This window comes from Neomonachus schauinslandi, chromosome 5 (assembly GCF_002201575.2).
Source record: "Neomonachus schauinslandi chromosome 5, ASM220157v2, whole genome shotgun sequence".
NCBI lineage: Eukaryota > Metazoa > Chordata > Mammalia > Carnivora > Phocidae > Neomonachus > Neomonachus schauinslandi.
Genome location: NC_058407.1, coordinates 125,814,533 through 125,834,255, shown reverse-complemented (window position 1 = coordinate 125,834,255; position 19,723 = coordinate 125,814,533). Strand labels below are relative to the sequence as shown.

The 19,723-nt window shown below is 44.9% G+C and overlaps 1 protein-coding gene across 2 annotated transcripts in view; it reads left to right on the top strand.

The window, feature by feature from the left end:
• CAMK1D (calcium/calmodulin dependent protein kinase ID) overlaps positions 1-19,723 on the top strand; it is a 421,612-nt gene that overhangs the window by 345,152 nt on the left and 56,737 nt on the right. For both annotated transcript variants that reach the window (XM_021696802.2, XM_021696803.2), the window contains exon 4: positions 14,443-14,581. In XM_021696802.2, the coding sequence (XP_021552477.1) occupies positions 14,443-14,581 (139 nt within the window). The remainder of the gene's footprint in view (positions 1-14,442; positions 14,582-19,723) is intronic.

The window sequence follows — 19,723 nt, the reverse complement described above, 5'->3', positions numbered from 1 at the left end:
TCTGAAAATACTTCCTCTTTTCCTGGTCCTTGCTGCCTCTTCTGTTCCCCTCTTCTTCATCTCTTCTTCTTTTGCTACATTTTTTTCTCTGCTCTCTGGCTTCTCTTATAGATAGTGACTAGGGTTGCTAGAAAAGTGTCTTTTCACAAGAGGCAACAGGACGCAATGCCAGGAGACCCCACCATCGAGAACCATGTGACCGTAGGTGAGTGACACTGCAGCCAGGGTACCCCTGTCCCCATCAGCAGAACGAGGGGCTTCACCAGATGGCCTCAAAGGTACCTATGTTTTGAAGGCCAGACATTTATTTTTCTGAATACCACAAATGATGCCGTTAATCAGGGTTTGGGTTGAGCCAAGGAGTTCTAGAAACTTCAGAAACCTGGACGTTGAAAGTTCCTGGTCATGCATTAGTCAGGATTCTCCAGAGAAACAGGGCCAATAGGGTGTGTGTACACATGATGTTTTATATATTTTATATAAGTATATATACATATATGTAAAGAGATTTATTGTAAGGAACTGGCTTACAATTTTAGAGAGGCTGACAAGTCCCAAGATCAGCAGGGTGAGTCAGCAAGCTGGAGACTCAGGATTGTTGATGATGTAGTTCTCATCCAAAGACTGATAGGCTCAAGACCCAGAAAGAGCTGATGATGTATTGGCTCAAGTTCAAAGGCAAGAAAAAACAGATGCGTCAGCTTTAAGGCACTCAGGCAGGAGGAGTTCCCTCTTTCTTAGCCTTTTTGTTCTATCCAGGCCTTCAGCTGATTGGACGGGGCCCACCCACATTGGGGAGAGCAATCTGCTTTACTCAGTCTACCTATTCATATGTTAATCTTGCAAAAAAAAAAACACCCCACCCTCACAGACACACACAGAATAGGGCATCCTGTGTTCCTGTCGAGTTGAAATGCAAAATTAACCATCTCGGCCCCAGTCAGAGATACAGCAAAGAGAAGCTAAGGAGCTATCCTGGTGTCTAGTTTGGCTGGGACTACTCCACTCTTTACCCCTCATAGCTCATAATATTTAAACTTTTCTAGTTATTATTTATTAAAATACATATAATTTATAATATATTTAATTTATAGTACAAATATATAAAAATATATAAATATATATATATATATATTTAAAAATGGTTCAAAAGCAAGCATAGTAGTAGTGTGCCTTTCAGAAGAATCTTGAGTAAGCAATATTTCTGCCAAAGTCCTCTTTTGGACCTGAGGGAGTACAGAACCATTCTGTGCTTAGAACATCAGGAAGAAAGAAGGGGAATGATGCATGAAGCTCACGTGAGCTCCAGCCATCACGTCTTGGAGACATGCTTGGTGTTGGAAGAGGGACCAGGTGGGCGGGGCTCGGAGTTCTCCTTTAGGACAATTTTAAAACTTAAGGAGGGAAAGAAGGAGCTTCCTTTTTGGAATCTGAAAAACTACTGCAAGCCGCTCCAAGCTTCTGATCTGGGGATCAGTGGCAGCCCAGAGTGACTCTCTGTCGGTAAGGACAGCGGCTACTTACACAGCCCATTGGGAGGGGCTCCACTGTGCCATGTCCGCAAACTGTTGGCAATGGGCATGGCCGCACAAGGCCTGGAATGTTCCTTAGCAGTGACTGATAACAAGCCAAGTGTGGACTACAGAGGTTCAGATTCTTTCCATGACTTCTGTTTCTCTATTGAATTTGATTGTCACTGAAGAGGTTTTACTCTCTTATTTTAATGGTTTGTGTTTACAGAGAGACAGTTTCCTTGTAAAAATATGAACTAGAGGTCTTACTAGCGATCCATACCTTGACAAACAGTCTTCGCCCAAAGGCCGCCCCTAAGTTTTGGGCATGGCTGCTTCAAGGAGACAGTAATTCTAAACTGTCATTCAAATTTCAGGATGCTAGTTTGGGGTTAGTGACCTGCCTTCTTAATGGACCTTATCAACTTGGAAGAAACTTTTGCCAATTTTTTATGTGAAGGCTCATGCTAGACACAAACATAATATGGTTTTATAGGTTGTGACATGTTGTCTTTGAACATGTTGCAACGATCACATTCAATGTCATGTGGCATCTTATTTCCCTCTTTGCTAAGTGTGGAAGGTCAGTGTGTGGCTGCTAGAAAGAAAAAAAGAAGAAATCCACCAGCAAGCATTACTTTTGCCCGATATGGGCACTGGGACACATAAGAAGTATGTTCTAGAAGCTGCTGGCCATATAGCCACGAGTGAAGGTTTTGTTACAGCCTCAGCCTTGCAGCAGTTTGAGCTGAGTGAAAGAGCAATAGAGCGGAGGGTTGACCTGGAATGTCTGGCAAGTGGTTCCTTTTGTTACCTTCCTCCTAAAAGAGCACATTAATTGAAGAAAACATTTCAGTGCACATATAATGTGTATGTGTACATTTACCAGGGAATGCCTTAAAACACTTAGCCATCAAACATACAAATGACAACAAACTCCGTGGCTTACCTGCTTTTGTTCTGCAGCCTGTTTGGGTCTCTTGTGATCAGCCCCATCCTGTCCACGTGGCACAGATCGGGCCGAGTCATTGCCAGCCAGTCCCTCACCCTCCGTCGCCAAGCCCTGATCTCTAGCACTCACTAACTTACCCTTTGGCAGATTCTCTGAAATGCATTTTGGACATCATTTTCTTATTTCTTTGTTTTTACTTTTGTTTTTGCATTTAAAAAAATTTTAATTCCAGTTAGTTAACATACAGTTATATTAGTTTCTGGCGTACAATATGACGATTCAACACTTCCATATAACACCCGGTGCTCATCACGACAGTTGCACTCCTTAATCCCCACCACCTGTTTCACCCATCCCCCTATCCACCTCCCCTCTGGTAACCATCACTTTGTTCTCTATAGTAAAGAGTCTGGGTTTTTTTTTGGTTTATCTCCCTTTTTCCTCTTTGTTTGTTTGTTTTGTTTCCTAACTTCCACATATGAGTGAGATCATGTGGTATTTGTCTTTCTCTGACTGATGTATTTCACTTAGCATTATACTCTCTAGCTCCACCCATGTTGTTGCAAATGGCAAGATTCTTTTTTATATCTGAAGAATATTCCATTGTATATGTACACACCACATCTTTACCCATTCATCTTTTGATGGACACTTGGGCTGTTTCCATATTTTGGCTATTGTAAACACTGCTGCAGTAAACACAGGGGTGCATGTGTTCCTCTGAGTTTGTGTTTTTGTATCTTTGGGTAAATACCCAGTAGTGCAATTACTGGATCATAGGGTAGTTCTATTTTTAATTTTTCGAGGAACCTCCATATTGGTTTCCACAATGGCTGCACCGGTTTGCATTCCCACCAACAGTGCATGGGGGTTCCTTTTTCTCCACATCCTCGCCAACACTTGTTATTTCTTGTGTTTTGTATTTTAGCCACTCTGACAGGTGTGAGGTGATGTCTCATTGTGGTTTTGATTTGCATTTCCCTGATGATGAGTGATGTTGAGCACCTTTTCATGTGTCTGTTGTTGGCATAATTTTTTAAATGAATGATTATAAAAATATGATGAAGGGCTTCTCTTAACGTAGATGCTTGTAGGTACGACCTTCTATTGAGGGGAAGCCACAAGGTCTAGTCTGCTCAGGGTCCCTGGGCAAAGCCAGGACATTCTTCAGAGTGTGGGTGCCTACTCCAAGCAAAAAGTCAAGACCCAGAGCAGAGGAGGCCACAGGAAGATAAGACGGGTGAGACAAAGGTATAGCATGCAAACTAGCAGCAGGTTTAGGAGGCTGGGAGAGCAGGAATAAATGAATGAATAAGGGAGGGAATGGATGTGGTGGAGAGCAAGAGAAAATTGGCTCAGCTGCTGGTCTGCTCCATAGAGTAGTCTTCGGGGCCCTTCTGTCTGGTGCTCTGTGGCACATGCTTTGAGGATGTGCATGATTGCTGAAGGATGCCATGCCCAGCAAGACCCAGACCCCACTCACTATGCATTTCTTATGCAACATCTTTTTTTATTCGGCAAATATTTAGTTAGCGTTTCATCTGTGCCAGGTACCCTGCTAGGCCCTGGGTAAAAGCAGCAAGGAGGCTGAAATTGCCTCTGCCTCATGGAGTTCACCATCTGGAATAGGTGGGGAGGACAGAGCATTACACGAATGAATATACCAATATATACCAATATACCAATAATTAACTCTAACAGCTGAGTGTTGCATAGAAATACAGGAGTTAAGAGAATATAATTGGGGGGAACCTAATCTGGTCTAGGGGTCAGGAAAGCCTTTTCTGAAGTAATGACATTCACCCCCACAATGAGTAAGAATCAGATTAAGAAACTATGTGAGGGTTCAACAAGTACAGGGGTGGCCTGGAGCCAGGGAACCCTGCAGTGGGTAGCCGTGACCATGACCTTTGTTGGCGCTATTGATAGAAAGTAAACTTGGGGAGCCCACAGACTTCATCAGCAAAGGCACTGCGCATATCGCAAGGCTGAACAGTAGACAGGAGATTTTTATTTTATTTTTACTTTTTTGAAGGCATCGTTAGATCTTTCTTGCATTACCTAAATACACATGCTCTCCCACACATCTGCTGTAAAGTTTTCAGTAGAGATCCCCATTGGCTGAGAAACACTAGAACTCATATAAATACATACAATGAACTTCATTAAAACTGGACAAACAAAAAAGAATTTAAAATGCAGTTTTTAAGCTTGTCCTAAAATTGGAGCCTTAGCCAGTTGCCTTCAGAGTCTGATTCTCTGAGCGTGCATGAGAGTGTGCGGTCGCTCTCTTATCAGCTTTGAACACAGCCCCTTACCCAAGATAGACAAAGATGTGCTTACAGTCCAATGGCAACTCCCTACATGGGAGTTACAATTTATGGACTATCTGTATCCAAGCCACATTCCTAGACCTATTCCAGAGCCATCTCCTGCCTCTTCCAGTTGTTATCTGCTCAAGGAATGCAAGGCTATTCTAATATTAGAAAAATTAGAACAATGTGTTGCCAAGTAAAATCTTCCTAATTGGAACTAATCCTGGAAAGCCAGGGTGTAATAGTCAAACAGTTCTTTGCAGAACTTTTCCCCAAACTGTATTTAAAACATCCAAGAGTGTCTGTTCCTACAGAGCCCGTGTTGTGTGTGTTCTACCAGAAGGTCACTGTGTGGGGCTATGGCATGTCAGCTAGTGCTTGATGAACCTAGAACATCTCAGGAAATACGCCGTGCTAGGTTGATAGCATTCTGACCCTCCCCTTGCAAATCCTTGTTATATAAGGTTATAGAAAGATTACTAATTAGTGCAGAGGAAGTCACAATACTAAACTGCAAGATTATGTAATAATGCTGAAATTTTCACAAATCTCCATCCTAATCAAGGGCATGGATATTTTCCAAAATCCCCAGCCTGTCTGCGGGGAACAGAGAAGCACAGGGGCTCTTGTGTCCAGAGAACCAGAGGTCCTGCGCCACCTTCCTCTGGTGGCAGCTCTGTTCCTAGCAGCTTTCTCACAGATGCCTTGTCTGTGCACCTGCCAAGATCCTCAGTGGGAGGGGAGAAGGCACTTTTGCAGAACAGTGAGGCATGTGAGGCATGCCAGGAGTCTGTCTAGGACAGACTTGCATTGTCTCACTTGATTCTTAAAGCACGTATAATTACCCCTTTTACAGAGGAGAAAAATGAGGCTCAGAGAGCTCAGTCCTGAGTACCCGTCTCTTCTCTGTGTCCTCAGACATCTCCAGTCCCACAGTCTAGAGGCCATCTCATATGCCAATGACTCCCGGCTCTCTGCCTCCAGCCCTGGACTTCGTCTTGCCCAATACAATGGATATTTCTCTGTCCTCATGGTGCTTGACCTCTCAGAGGTTTCCATGGCACCACACTCTCCTCCTTTGCTTCCTACCTCTCTGCCTGGTCCTTTGCCGGCTCTTCTTTATCTGATTGTTGGCATTCCCAGTGCTCAGACATCTTTCTTTTATCCAACTGCACTCTCTCAGTGGTTGATCATGTCTAGCATCTTGGCTTTGGGGACCATCTCCCTGTGGATGACTTGCTGATTTTAAATGCTAGTCCTGATCTTTGTCCTTGAACTTCAGACTTATACCCACAGCTGTTGCTTGATATCTTCATCCAAAAGGCACCTCAGATTCCACATATCCTACTCAAGGCTCTAGGTCTGAGCAATCCAATACGGTAGGGCCATGTGGCTATTTACATTAATTAAAGTTAAATGCAAAAGACAATTCTTCAGGTGTGCTGGCATATTTCAAATGTACAATAACCTCCTGTGACTAGCAGCTACCATATTGGACATTGTAGGTAAAGAGCATTCTGTCATTGTAGGAAGTTCTGGTGGTCAGTGCTGTCCTAACCCTTCCAAACCTGTTCTTTCACCAGGTCCCACATTTCAAATAATGGTGCTACCACCTGGCTGTGTCTCAAGCCAAAAATCTAGGAGGCATTCTTGATTCTTCTCTTTCCTGCATGCCCATGTCAGCCTCATCAGTGAGTCTTGTCTACTGTGTCTCCAAAACGTACTCCACGTGTGTCCACTTCTCTCTAGTTCCAGTGTTCCCCAAGCTGAACCACCCTCCTCTCTCACCCGGATGTGGCCGCAGTAGCTCCTCAGTGATCTGCCTGTGGTCACTCTTGCCTCTAAAACCCATTCTCCACGTAGCAGCCAGCATGATCATGAAAAAATATAAGTTCACCTGTCCCTCAACTGAAAATCTTCTAATGATTTCTTACCAAAGGTAGAATAAACACACCCTGTTTGAACATTCGTTTGCATGGTGCCTTAGTCCATTTGGGCTGCCATTACAAAGGACCATAGACAGTGGCTTATAAACAGTAGAAATTGATGTCTCACAGTTTGTGGAGCCTGGAAGTCCTAGATCAGAGCACCAGCATAGTTGGGTGCCAGTGAGAGACTTCATGGCCCAATGACCTCCCACAGACCCCACCCCCAAATACCATCACATTGGGGATTAGGTTTTCAACATATGAATCGAGGGGGGTGGGGCACAAACATTCAATCTGTCACACGTGGCGCCATATGATCTGGGCCTTCCTCTTTCTCAACCATTCTACCCATTGCCCACCAGACTCCAGTCACTGCTGACCTTTTTTTTGATCCCCAAATACCGTTAAGACGTTTGCTGTCCTCAGGATCTTGGGACTGGCTCACCCCTTTGCCCAGAAGTGCTTCCCCTCCATGGTCCCTCGGCTGGCTCTTTGCTGTCATCCAGGGGTGGGGTGGGTCCTGGAGCCTGCTCAAAAAGGGTTACACCACTCATCTCAGGGTTGTTTCGGTTCTCTGTACCACATTTTGGACCCTGAATGTTTTTCATTTCTTTATTTGTGGATTTCTTTCTTTTCTTTCTCTTCCTTTCCCTACTGGAATACAATAGTCGTAGATACTGGGGATTCAAGAGGAATAAGATATGCTTTGCCCTCTTGGAATGCAAAAACCTAAAAATGATTTCTAATTATCTTTATTGAAACATGAACAGGTGCTTTGAGTTAGAGGAGTTATTTTCTCTTGAAACCTTGAACATGCTAATAATTTCTCAATAAATCCTCTGGTCTTTTCCTCACGAGTAATGCAGAAGTAGAATTTCTTTATTAGGGTCTCAGCAAGCAAGTTTCCCGTACACAATTAAAATGCCTTTAGTTGTTTCTTTTCCATGGTTTTGGCCATAACCACACTTGCCCTGGCCCACCTCGAGGGGCAGCCGGCTGGGAACTAAAGGGGCGTAGTTGGAAACCTGGAGAGAAGATTCCAAGGAATCCCTGAGGCCCCATGGAAAGCAATGGAAGTTGTTGCTTGGGTGGGTGGAAAATCAGTGCACACAGCAGAGCGGGCCAACAAGGGTCTGGAGGAATGGGTTTGCTCCTGTGAACACCTCTGAGGGTGGCAGGAAGGCTACAGGGCCGAGAATCTAAAAGCTGTGGGCCTCCAGGATGGCAATGACAGACCTTTGTTGGATGACAGCATGCACATCTCAGAAAGGGCCCTTGGCCCATGACGCCCCTCACCCCAAACCCACACCCACACACGGTCACTCCTTTAGCAGCATCCCTTTCCGAAGTGGGTCACCTTAGATCCCAGGCAGATTAGAATTTGCTGTCTTCCCCTGCAGCCCATCTGAGTCCAAGGCTTGATTTGCAGATTCCTTTATGATGTGACTTCATCCTCACCAGGTGCATTTTCCAGATAAGTCAGCCTGCTGTACATACATTGTTCCTTCCTGCCTCCACCCTCTTCTCCCACCTGTCGTGTCCTTCCTCTTAACTCTGTTCTCTCAAGTCTGCCCTGCCTTCGGGAATCCTCTTTCACTGACTATATTCCCCCAAAGATATTTAGTTCACCAGAGACTCCTTTCATGACAATCCAAATTACTGGGGTCTGCCTGTCCCCTGGGCTTTTCTTCACTTGACTAAATATCACTTGTCCTTTAAGACAGCTCAGACTCTCCTTTTCCTGCCCTGTCCCTAGGACCCTTCTAGATGTCTTTCTGGGATTTTCCAAAGCACCTTCATCACCCCCCCACCCCCCAGCTTCAGAACCATCTACACTGTGCTTACTTGTCTGTGTATCTTAGTCCCCACCCCACCCCTGCCATGGTGGACAATGTGCCCCTTGGAAACAGGGACAACATCTTTGGCTTGATACAAGATTATTTGATGATTTGATGATTAAACAAAGCATAGAATGCAAATACAGTGGAAGAAACTGTCCCATCCCCCCAATAAATCTTGAAAAACACAAGAAGAGAATGTAATTCAAAGATCCCCTGTATGATTATGGGGTATCCTTTATATTGCCCAGTCTATTACTTTGCTAGGGATGCTTTAACAAAAATGCTACTGACCGGGGGGCTTAACAACAGAAAGTCCAGGTTCAGGGGGTTGGCAGATTTGGTTTTTCCTGAGGTCCATCTCCTTGGCTTATAGGCGGCCATCTTCTCTCTGCGTTCCCATAGTGTTGTATCTATGTGCTCACATTCTGGTCTCTCTCTCTCTCTCTCTTTCTCTCTTATATGGACACCCATCATATTGGACACATCTGACCTTATTGAACCATAATTACGTCTTTAAAGACCCCACCTCCAATACGGTCACATTCTGAGATGTACGAGGGCTTAGAATCTCCACATCTGAAATCAGTGGGTAGAACACCAGTCGGTCTGTAACACCCAGACATCGAGAAGGCAAAATAGCCAGAATTGAAGTACAGTGGAACACCAGGAGTTACACTGATCCGGTCCATGAGGTGGAGAGGCATGCGTTTGTGTTTTGGAATTTTCTGAACAGATTGAGCCAGGAAGATATTGTGAAACTGAATTCTAAGAAAAAAAGATATTTTTATTATTAAAGTAGGATTTGTCAAAGGAGGAAATATTGAGGATAGAGGTTGCATGGAATAAACCCCTAATCTTCCCAGAGTGGGTGAGAGAGTCCCCCCAGGAGCAGGGTGCATGGGTGCCAAAGCCAAGGGAAGCTATGAGGATTAAGAACACAGGCCCCGGAGCTGGGCGGCTGCCCTGTGTGGGAGGAGGGAAATCCCAGAGACCACAGAGTTGGGATCTCATTGAGGAAAGAACTGGGAAGACGGGCCCTTTCTTTCTCCAGGCTGGGTGAAAAAATACACACCCCTGCCATCTGGGCCTTGGGGGTCTCACAGGTGAAAATGCTTCGCTTGCAGCCTCTCTCAATCACATCCTGCTATTTCATCCTTCCTCTTAGGACTACATGTGAATGGGGGAGATGGTTCTGGAAAAACACATTTATAACTAGCGCTGCTCTGGGGCACATAAAGGCCACCTTGCTTCGTAGCCATGTCCCCAGCTCTTTTCTGCCGTCGCTGTCTAGTTAGGTAACAGCGGTCTTTGTAAATTTCAAGGCATATTTGCTATGACACTGCTTTTTATTATCTCAGCATTACTGCTAGTATTTCTCAGACTGCTCTCTAAAATTAACAGCACAGCCTTATACCGTTTGGCCTTTGAGGGAGAGAAAAAAGTTTTCCTTGACCCTCGTCAGGTCCCTGGCTAGCTCTGAAGATGAAACGGACGAAGACAGATTAGTGGGAAGAAAACACACGTTTAATGAAGTTTGGCAGTTACTTGAGATCCTTCCCCAGAGAACGAAGACCTGGGTGGAGTGATCAGAGCTGGAAGCTTCTATACCTTTTACACAAACAATAAATTTGTGAAGAATTGACAATGCAGAGGGGTTTGGGCCAGGGATGGTAAATGGTGAGGAGTCTAGGGAGCTAAAAGGTTAGTTGAATGAGGTTTGTTTGTACATTCCCTGGTGCAGCCTGTGAGCTGATAGAGTCTATCTCCAGTAAAAGGAGAACTTATTTCTTGCCTTTAGACAAAAGAGGGGGAATATTTTTCTTGCATTTACTGCTTCTTAATTGCTTGCAGCTCAAAGTAAATTTTATGTCAAGGAGGCATATTTTGGGGTGACATATTCTGGTTTCCTGCAGCCTTCTTCATATTTTATTATACCTAACTTCTAGAGGAGCAGGTTTTTGGAGCCCATTTTTCAGCATTAGCACAAGTACTATCTTTTAATGAATGTGTAGATATTGTTGTAAGATAAAAAAAAAATTTAAGTTATACTTAGCAGTGAATTTTAAAACAAGGGGATAACATCTATGGAAACTGCATGGAGAAGTTCAAGTGCATGTAAAGAATGGCTTGGTCTACCCAGTACTAACAGTGGGTGCATGGTATGCTGACTCGGTTATGTCGCGGTATGCTGTGGTGGAATCAGAACTTACCGTGTACTTGATCCAGCAGCGTTGAAATTATGTTTCTTGACAATGATTCTTTAATTTGAAGAGAATTGCACTACTTAAAATTTTACAAATAAACTGAAATTTTGTTGAGATTTCATACTTGCATATTTAAAATTCACATGCAGGGATAGCAGGACAATATAATAGACATGGAAGATCAGAGACTGAGCAAACCCAAGTTCAAAGCAAAAACAGGTTGTTCTAAATTAATGGAAAAGTTTAAATTAAGAAGAATAGAGAATTTTGAATGATGTCTGTCCTCTCCTCTTTAATTGCTAGTTTCTTTCTTTTTTTTAAGATTTAATTTATTTATTTAAGAGAGGAGGGAAGGGGCAGAGGGAGAGAGAATCTAAAGCAGACTCTGCTGAGCCTGGTGCGGTGCTCGATCCCATGACCATAAGATGACAACCTGAGCTGAAACCAAGAGTCAGATGCTTAACCCACTGAGCCTTCCAGGCACCCCAATAGCCAGTTTCTTTCTACATCTATACCCCCCCCAATGAACCTCTCTCCCATAGCCACCATTAATTAATTTTATTTGTTGATCTGTCATGATGGTTCTACTCCTTTTTCCCCATCACCTGACCCCTGACCCTTCTAACTCTGTCCCAGTGCTTGGCCTGCTCTCATTGGGGTACTCCATTTCTAACGTGGAGCTATAAACCATGCACTTGGGAAACGTGCTGTAAAAGGATATTGATTGAAGAAAGCAACCTGTCAGTCAGCTCAGCAGCCAACCACCCGACCTATTCATGATCTGCAGGCCTGAAAATGAGTCACACCCCTCACCACAATTCTAAACTTATATTCCCATCAGTGATTCTGGGATTCTGGTGGTTCACAGATGGTTTTCAAAATAAGTGGGTGTCTTAGCTCAGGCTGCCATAACAAAATACCAGAAACAGGGCAGCTTAAATGACAGACATCACAGTTCTGGAGTCTGGCATATCCAAAATCAAGGTGCCAACTGATTTGGCTCCTTTTAAGGACTCTTCCTGACTTATAGATGGCCTTCTCCTTACTGTGTACTCACATGGCAGAGAGAGAGAGAGAAGGAGGGAGAGGAGAGGACAGAACTGGACTGGATTCTGGTTTCTCTTCTTATAAGGACACTAATCCCACCATGAGGGCCCCACTCTCCTGACCTCATCTAAACCTAAATACCTGCCTATGACCCCATCTCCAAATGCCATCACACTGGGGCTTAGGGTTTCACATGAATATGGGAGGGGGCATAAACAGTTATTAGTACATAACAGTAGCCATTTGAAATGTATGCTTAAGGAGATTTTTGAAAAGTATACAGTGATTTGCAAATTTTAAGGCATTTTTATGAGTATCCTTACGGTTTTTTTTTTTTTTATTGGCAAGTTTTTTGACTTCTCCCCTCTGCCTTGGTTTCTAAAGAAACCAAATACTTTCTGAGCCCTGTTCAGAAGAAAGCCCTGGTGCAATTTGAAATTTCAGAACTGAAATATCAAATGTGCGGAGCATGGAGACCGTGACAGAACGTACTACAGTTACAATTACACTTCAACTCTGATGCTTCGGTTCTTACTGCATAGCTGCCCTATTGGAGGACAAATATTTGCTTCAATAAGATCTATTAATACCTTATAGATCACATAGGAGAAGGGAGGACTTTGAGAGAATGGGAAGCAGGAGAGATCAGTTTTGAAGGAGGGAGAGAATCTGGTAAAGGTGGGTCATAGAGTACTCGGGGTGGGAGGTGGGGGCAGTCAGGGGATGAGCATTCCTGCCTGAGCTCTTCCAGTAGGCTGCAGAACAGAGGATGTGAGCGGCAGGCAGATCAGTGGTAAGAAAGCGTGGGAGCCCTTGGAAGGGGTGCCATGATTGGAATGTGGGTGGACGGCGGAGGAGGAAGAGGGGCAGAATCCAAACAGACCTTTCCTCCTTCAGAGCTAATGCTGCCAGGATTGGCACCCACAGGGCACGGTAGGTGGCCCCTAGTGGGCACCCAGGGAGTCTTAAATGAATGCTTGAAGAGATGATCAACTGAAGTGAACACACACAGGTTCTGTAGTAGACCCTCAAGGTCTACAGAGTTCTTCCACTGGAACTCATGGCAAGAAGGATCTGAAAACATGAAGCCTGGTGAGAGCTTGATGTCCTGCTGCTGAGGGGGGGAGGTCTTGGGATCTGGGTTTACTTAAGGATGGACCATTTAGACAACCTGGTCATCAAAAGATAGTTTCGCCCTGATGTCTCCATTTCTTTTCACTCTCTGAATTGTTTATTGCTCCCGAACGTCTTTCCTTTCCTTATCTTGATTGCTCAGTTTGCTTTGGAAAGAAGACATTATCCAAGCACAACATCTCTTAGAATGACTCTTGGTAATGGGAGACACTTGAACACCTAGGCCTTTTAAAGCCGCAACTGGTTTTCTTTATTGGTTTTTTAAAAGGAAGGTTTTGGTGGATCAGCTATTGCCTATTAATTGCCACGACTTGCCGCAAATGAATCAGAGCTGCGTGTGTGTGTATGTGTGTTACTGCTAGGGCATGTCTTTTACTATATCTATGAAAGCTGTAAAAGTTGTTTGGGAAACCGTTTTATGATTTTAGTAGTTCAAATAAATCATCTTCATTTTGTTTTTGGAAATTCTCTTTTTATACAGGAAAATGGTGTTAATATATCCCTTGAAGCTGATTTCCAAGATGGCGTAATTATTTGAAAGAAGCACTGTGTTTCTTGGAGGAGTATATATTCTGCGGGTTGGAAGGCTAGGCTGGGGGATTGTTCCAAGTTAGATTTGTGCAGCTCTGTTACTTTGCTAAACTCAAAGCAACAGCAAATATCGGAGCTGAATGGGGCTCTGGGGGCTGTCCACCTGGGCTTGTTTGACCTTTGCCAATCTAGACAATAAATACAATAAATAACAAACACAATAAACACAAAGAAAACGTATAGTGCAGCATGAATTTCAAAACAAATTAAAAGTAAATATCACCAAAAATCAGTGTTAAGGTAATGGAGTGTTGTTCCTCTTCCCTTTTTTGTAAATCACAGTTGGCTTTCAGGTTCTGATGCCTCCGAGGGCATGCCCCTACCTTCTGTTGGATATGGTTGACTAGATTAACCCCTTTATTTTACAGATAAAAAGACTGAGGTCCGAGATTCAAGGAACGCCCATGCCCTCACCATATTAGGAGCAGAACTTGGTCAAGAACCCAAACATTCCTGTTGGCTATTCATTGCTTTGCCCACAATGCTGCCCCCCATTCTCCCTACCCTCCAGACCTTTAAGGATAATTCCTTATGTGAAGGAGGCATTCTATCCATCATCTCCCTGTATCTGATGATGCCAATATTCTAGAAAGTTGTTCTGACCTTACATTGTCATAGCAGGTTGGAAGCAAAGGCCAGAAGAGACTTCTCAATCCTGGCTAGTCCATGAGCCCTGGTTTATTTGTATTGCCTTTATTCCATTCTGGATACTCATACCATCATGACATAGAAACGCTTCCCTGGTATAGCTTCTGGGGAATCCATGGGGCAAAACTTAAATCTGAAAAGGAATTTATTTGGAAATAAAGTTTGGTTCTTTTGTCATATTGAAATCTCTTATTGATGGCTTTCCCTGAACAATTTCAGGTCCCCTCAAATTTCTTATTTGTTCTTTTTTTAAAAAAACAAAACAAAACAGTGTATCCGGCGGAGAGCTGTTTGATCGGATAGTGGAGAAAGGATTTTACACAGAGAAAGATGCCAGCACTCTGATCCGCCAAGTCTTGGATGCTGTCTACTATCTCCATAGAATGGGCATTGTCCACAGGGACCTCAAGGTAAGGCCGTCACTTAGCAACATCCTCCATGACCATTCTCCCACCCACAATGACCTGTCCAAGAGGATAGTCTCCAGAAAATGGATGAGGTTGCCTTGATGGTGATATGGGTGGAATGAATGGTGGACATTTGTGTACTGTTAGTTGTCAGGGCCTTTGGGACCCAAAGAAAGATGATGTAGATCAATGACACTGGCCATCATTTGGGAGATTGTATAACCACGATACAGCCAAAGGGCCCCAGGGAGGTAGGTTTTGTCTTGCTTCAAGCCGACCTGAAAGGTAATTTTGTTTAGGACCTATTGGCCATGAAAACCTTTCTCCCAGTGCAGTTCTTCACAGTCTTCCCCCAGTTCTGGCCCCATTTTGGTACACCACCCTGAGTAAAAGAAAGGGAGCGAGTACATAGAGGGCATGACAGAAGAAGACAAATGGAAGGTTACCCAGAAAAACAGGTTGAACGACCTACGATCACAGCCTTCCCCCGGTGTCCTGTAGGTTACAGTGTTGTCTTTTCTTGATGAAGAGTTGGCATACTGACCCTTCACCCAATAGCACTGAAGGATCGGGGCCTTCATCAGGCACCCTGGCATTTCATCCCTCCCCGGTCAGTATAGATACCGAAGGGTAGGTATCAAACATACGCCATCAAGGGTAGATAGCGAACATATTGATTGGAGGAACAGCAAAAAAGCAATGAAGGCTGGACTGAGGCTTCATTCTACAGCGGCCACGGGTCCAGGCCCCAGAGCTCACTGCACCAGTAAAGACAGAAACTCCACTCCAGCCCACATACCTGCACTCACCTCATAAACACAGGGATTTTATTGCAATGAAGCCATGCTCTGCATGACTCTGTGAAATCTAAATCAGTTTAAAGAACAAACCAGAAGCCTTTTTTAAAACAGAATTTCAGTAACTGTCCATTATCTAGTACTGGGTGTGAATAAACGGTATAGCTTTTCTTTTCATAAGGTCTCACTGTGAAGTTCTCTCCTCTTCTTCTCTGTGGTATTTTCCAGCAACTAGGGGAGTGGCTCCCAAATGTTAGCCTACGTCAGAATTGTCTGGCCCCACTCCAGAGGTTCTGGTGCTGTGGGTCTGCAGTGGGGCCCAGGAACTCACATTTCTAAGGGGTTTACAGGTGATGCTGATGTTATCCTGGGAATATTCTTAGAGAACTGCCAGACAAGGGTATTTGGGAATGTTGATGGAGTCCTTACAGCTTTTGCCTTTTGCAGGCTTCTTGAGAGCTGAAATGGGCTGTGAGTCCAACTGGTTAATCTTCAGGACCTAGAGGCCCTTGAGAGGGCTAAGCCCACTTGGCCCTTCTATGCCAGGCGGTGGCGCCTGCTTGGCTCTCTCGTGCCCTCACCAAATGCTGATTCCCTGCTTCTAGAACACAGGAGGCAGCTCTCTGAACAAGTTAGCGTGGTGACCGACCGCAGAGGTGTCCCATGATGGGCATTCCTACACAGAGAACATTCCTCGAGGGGCACTGTGTATTCCCCCTTTGGAAGGCAGATGGGCTGCACAGGAGAAACTGCTTTTTCTGCCCACACAGAGCTTTCAGGGAAGGATTTGAGGCTCCCAGCCCCGGCAGCTGTGAGACCACCAGGCTGATGATCACTGTGGAAAGAAGTGCCATGTTGGGACCTTTCGTCGCTGCTTTTCAGAGACACAGAGGAGTTTGAGCTACATGGCAGAAGTTGGGCTAGGGTTATTAAATTTTCATAAACATCTGAGAAAAATGAAAACAAAGTGTATGCTCCAGGGCCAAGAACATGATGAGGTTAGTTTAAGATTAGGGCACGATCTGGGATACCACCGCACCCTCACATGCGAATACACCTCCTCCCTCTTCCTCCAGAAAAGTAGTCTCGTGTCTTCTTGCCCCAGGAAGCTACTAGAGACAATCAGTTGTCCTTTTTTCAAAACAAGGGACTGAGGCAGGAAATGTCCACTGCTGCCCCCTCAGATCAGGATAGGGCTCAGCCCCTGCATGATGTTCTTTGTTGTGGGGGGCTGGCCCTGTGCATTGTAGGATGCTGAGCAACATCCCTGACCTCTACCCACTAGAACCCAGGACCACTCCTATAGCCGAGACAACCAAAGACGCTGCCAAATGTCCCCTGGGGTGCTAAATTGCTACCAGCTGGGAATCACTGAATTAGGAGAGTGATTGTGTATAACATTAACTTTATAGGAAGTGTTGATTCAGATCTTTTAAAAGCTTGTTATGTGAACTATTAAAAGGTTGGTATTGACTTTCCAACTCCAGCATTGGCCACCTGTTGTCTTGCAAGGATGTCATAAAATAAAGGACATTATTTTTTTTAGGTGAATCCTGGGCTTCTCGGGACCCCAGGCAGAATTGCCAGATCCCCCTTGGGCCCCCTGCCTGACCAAGCCCTCCTACTGCCAACTGGGGGCCTCCATCTGGATTACCCCTGAGCCTATCTTCTCTCCCACTTTCCTGTTCCCCACTCCCCTCAAGAAAAAGCCCCGCAATCTTTACTAAGTCAGGAGATGCTTGTGGACAAGTACTGATCTAGGCTGTGAATGACCAGTTTCTTGAACCCTCCTTGGTAATTGTCCTGCAAAAGAGTGCTTTGCTGACCCAAATGTATCCCCTGGAAGAAGAATGTGTAAGGAGGGGTATTTGGCCCCATGGCAATCTCTTGCCTAGAGGCAGCCTTGTTGAGTAGCCTGAGGTCACTGGCTTCTCACTCCTTACTTAGCTGTTCAGCTGCAGAAGTACTGGGTCAGGAAGATTAAAAATCAGAAACTTAAAAAAAGTCCTCTCTGCCCCATGATCAGATCCGTACTGTTCATCATGAACCATGTGCGCCTTTTGATGAGATTATTTCACCCCATTTTTAAAGCACTATTCTTATTTTGATTATTGATTGGCCCATTTTATTCTCTCTTCAAACTCCTTGAGAGCACCCTCAAGCATACATTTTGATTTTCTTCTAATCGCATGCTTCATCCACGGAATTAATGTCACTCTGAATGTTAAGTGCCATTCCTTCTCATGTTATGAGTTTGGATGAAGGATAGTATTTTTTTTCTTTTGGGTTCTGTTAAAAAAAATTATTCTGACACTTTTTAAACTAAAGAAGACTTTATTTAAGGCTACTGCAAGAATATCACAATAGGGGAGAGAATTGGGTTCAACTCCAAGTTCATCAAGGACATGTGGGGATTTATAGCCTTTGAGCAGAATGAGGGTTGTAGATAGAAAATTGCTAAGAAGGGATACCAAGGATGGGGGATTCTTGCTAAAGGCTGGCCAAGAACCTATTAGACATTGGTAGACTCTCTCCCTTGACCAAACTTGAGTTCAGCCCCTCCTGAGTCTTCTTTCTGACCAGGCTCCATCCTTGGGCTCTGTGCTTAGTCCATTGGCTCTGCCCATGTAGTCCAGGCTGAGCAAGAATCCCACTGAGTCACTTTGGTGAACATCCCCCACCCTTGAGATCTGATCAGATTCCTTATCCTCCACCCTCCATATCTGCCCACCCTGGCCTGCCTTTCAACAAGGATCCTCTGAAACTGATGTAGCCACACACCCCCCACCCTTGATATCCCCTCTTAGTAACTTTCCATCCACTGACGCTCCCCCTGCTCCTGGGTATAAATTTCCATTCGTCCTTGTTGTATTAGGACTTGAGTCTACTCTTCCTCTCTGACTGTAGAACCCCATGGCAGTGGTCCCCCTGATTAAAGTTTTCCTTACTGTCTTTACCAAGTGTCTGAATACATTTTTTTAAATAACATGCAAGGTGGGAGGTGAAGAACTTGGCCAGATATCAAGGGTGAGGGAATTCTTCCTACGCTGACTCAGCAGGATTCTTGCTAAGACTAGACTATGCAGGCCCGGCAGACAGGAAGGACACAGAAGGCCAAGGTCGAGGCCTAATCAAGAAGAGGGCTGACTACAGTTTGGTCAAGGAGGGGGTCTTAGGCAGTTCTCAGAATTTCCTCACAGCAGTGGTTGCACATCAGAATCCCCCCGTGGATTCTAACATCCAGAGGCCCGGGCCCATCTCAAATCCACTGAAGAAGACATGCAGACATTTGGTGTTGTCACAGGTGATTCTGCTGGGCAGCCAGGACTAGCACCACTTCTCGAAATGGGCCGAGTCACTCTATGAGAGAATGGTTCCTCAAATTCAACACTCAGGAACCAAAGATTCACCGCAAACCACTGACAGACGCTCTTGCTTCACTCTTGGGGATGAGAGAAGAGCCAGACCTGAAACAGTGAGGGGAAGTGGCTTCCCCAGTTCTGAGTCTTCCTATTGTGTTTCCCTTAAGGTTTAATGTAAAGGAGAGAAGTGATTTGCTTATTCGCTGGGTCAATCTTCAGAATTTTCCTAGTGGGTGAAGAGGAGAGGTGTCAGTCCTCAACATTATCTCCCTCAGGGACAACGCCATTAATTGAGGCAGCCCTTCTGTGTTCAAGCTCCGTCCGAGCAGGACTGGCCCGGCCCCGGAGGCTGGAACATCTCCCTCAGTCTCCCTGAGCTCCACTCTCTCTCTCTTTTTTGTTAAGAATGATACCCAATTTTTCATAAAACACTATGCAATGAAGCTTTATTCGCTTCATTGTCTCCCTGCTGCACCTCTGCTTTGCCTCCCCTCGGCCCCTCCTACGGAGCTGCCATGGAGGTGCCCCTGAGGTGCAGAACAGTAGTGGGGACGGGAACTGTGATCACACCTCTGCCACATGTCAAGCTGAGTTCTGTCATGTATTCTTCCGGGAAGCAAACGAAGAACCACCACAACCCATGTTTTCCAGAAAGGCAAACAGAAGCTCAGGGTACTTAAGGACACGTGGCTATGAAGTGCTGGGTCTTCCGTGATAACATCCCTCTATTTCCCAGGAAGCAGAGTCGGGGGAGGGGGTGTCCACTGGCTCAGGAGAGGCGAAAGCGGGACGCATCTGTCAGAATGACAAGACATGGGACGTTACCAAAAGCGGGAAGAGAGACCCTTAGACTAGAGAGAGGTTGCTAACAAGGGTCAGGAAAAGGGAACAGAAGAGCCCCTGCAGAAGTCATGTCATTTCTGGGGATCCCCCCTCTCTCAGCCCAAGAAATAAACTGACAAGTCTGAGAGGTATGCAAGGCTGCC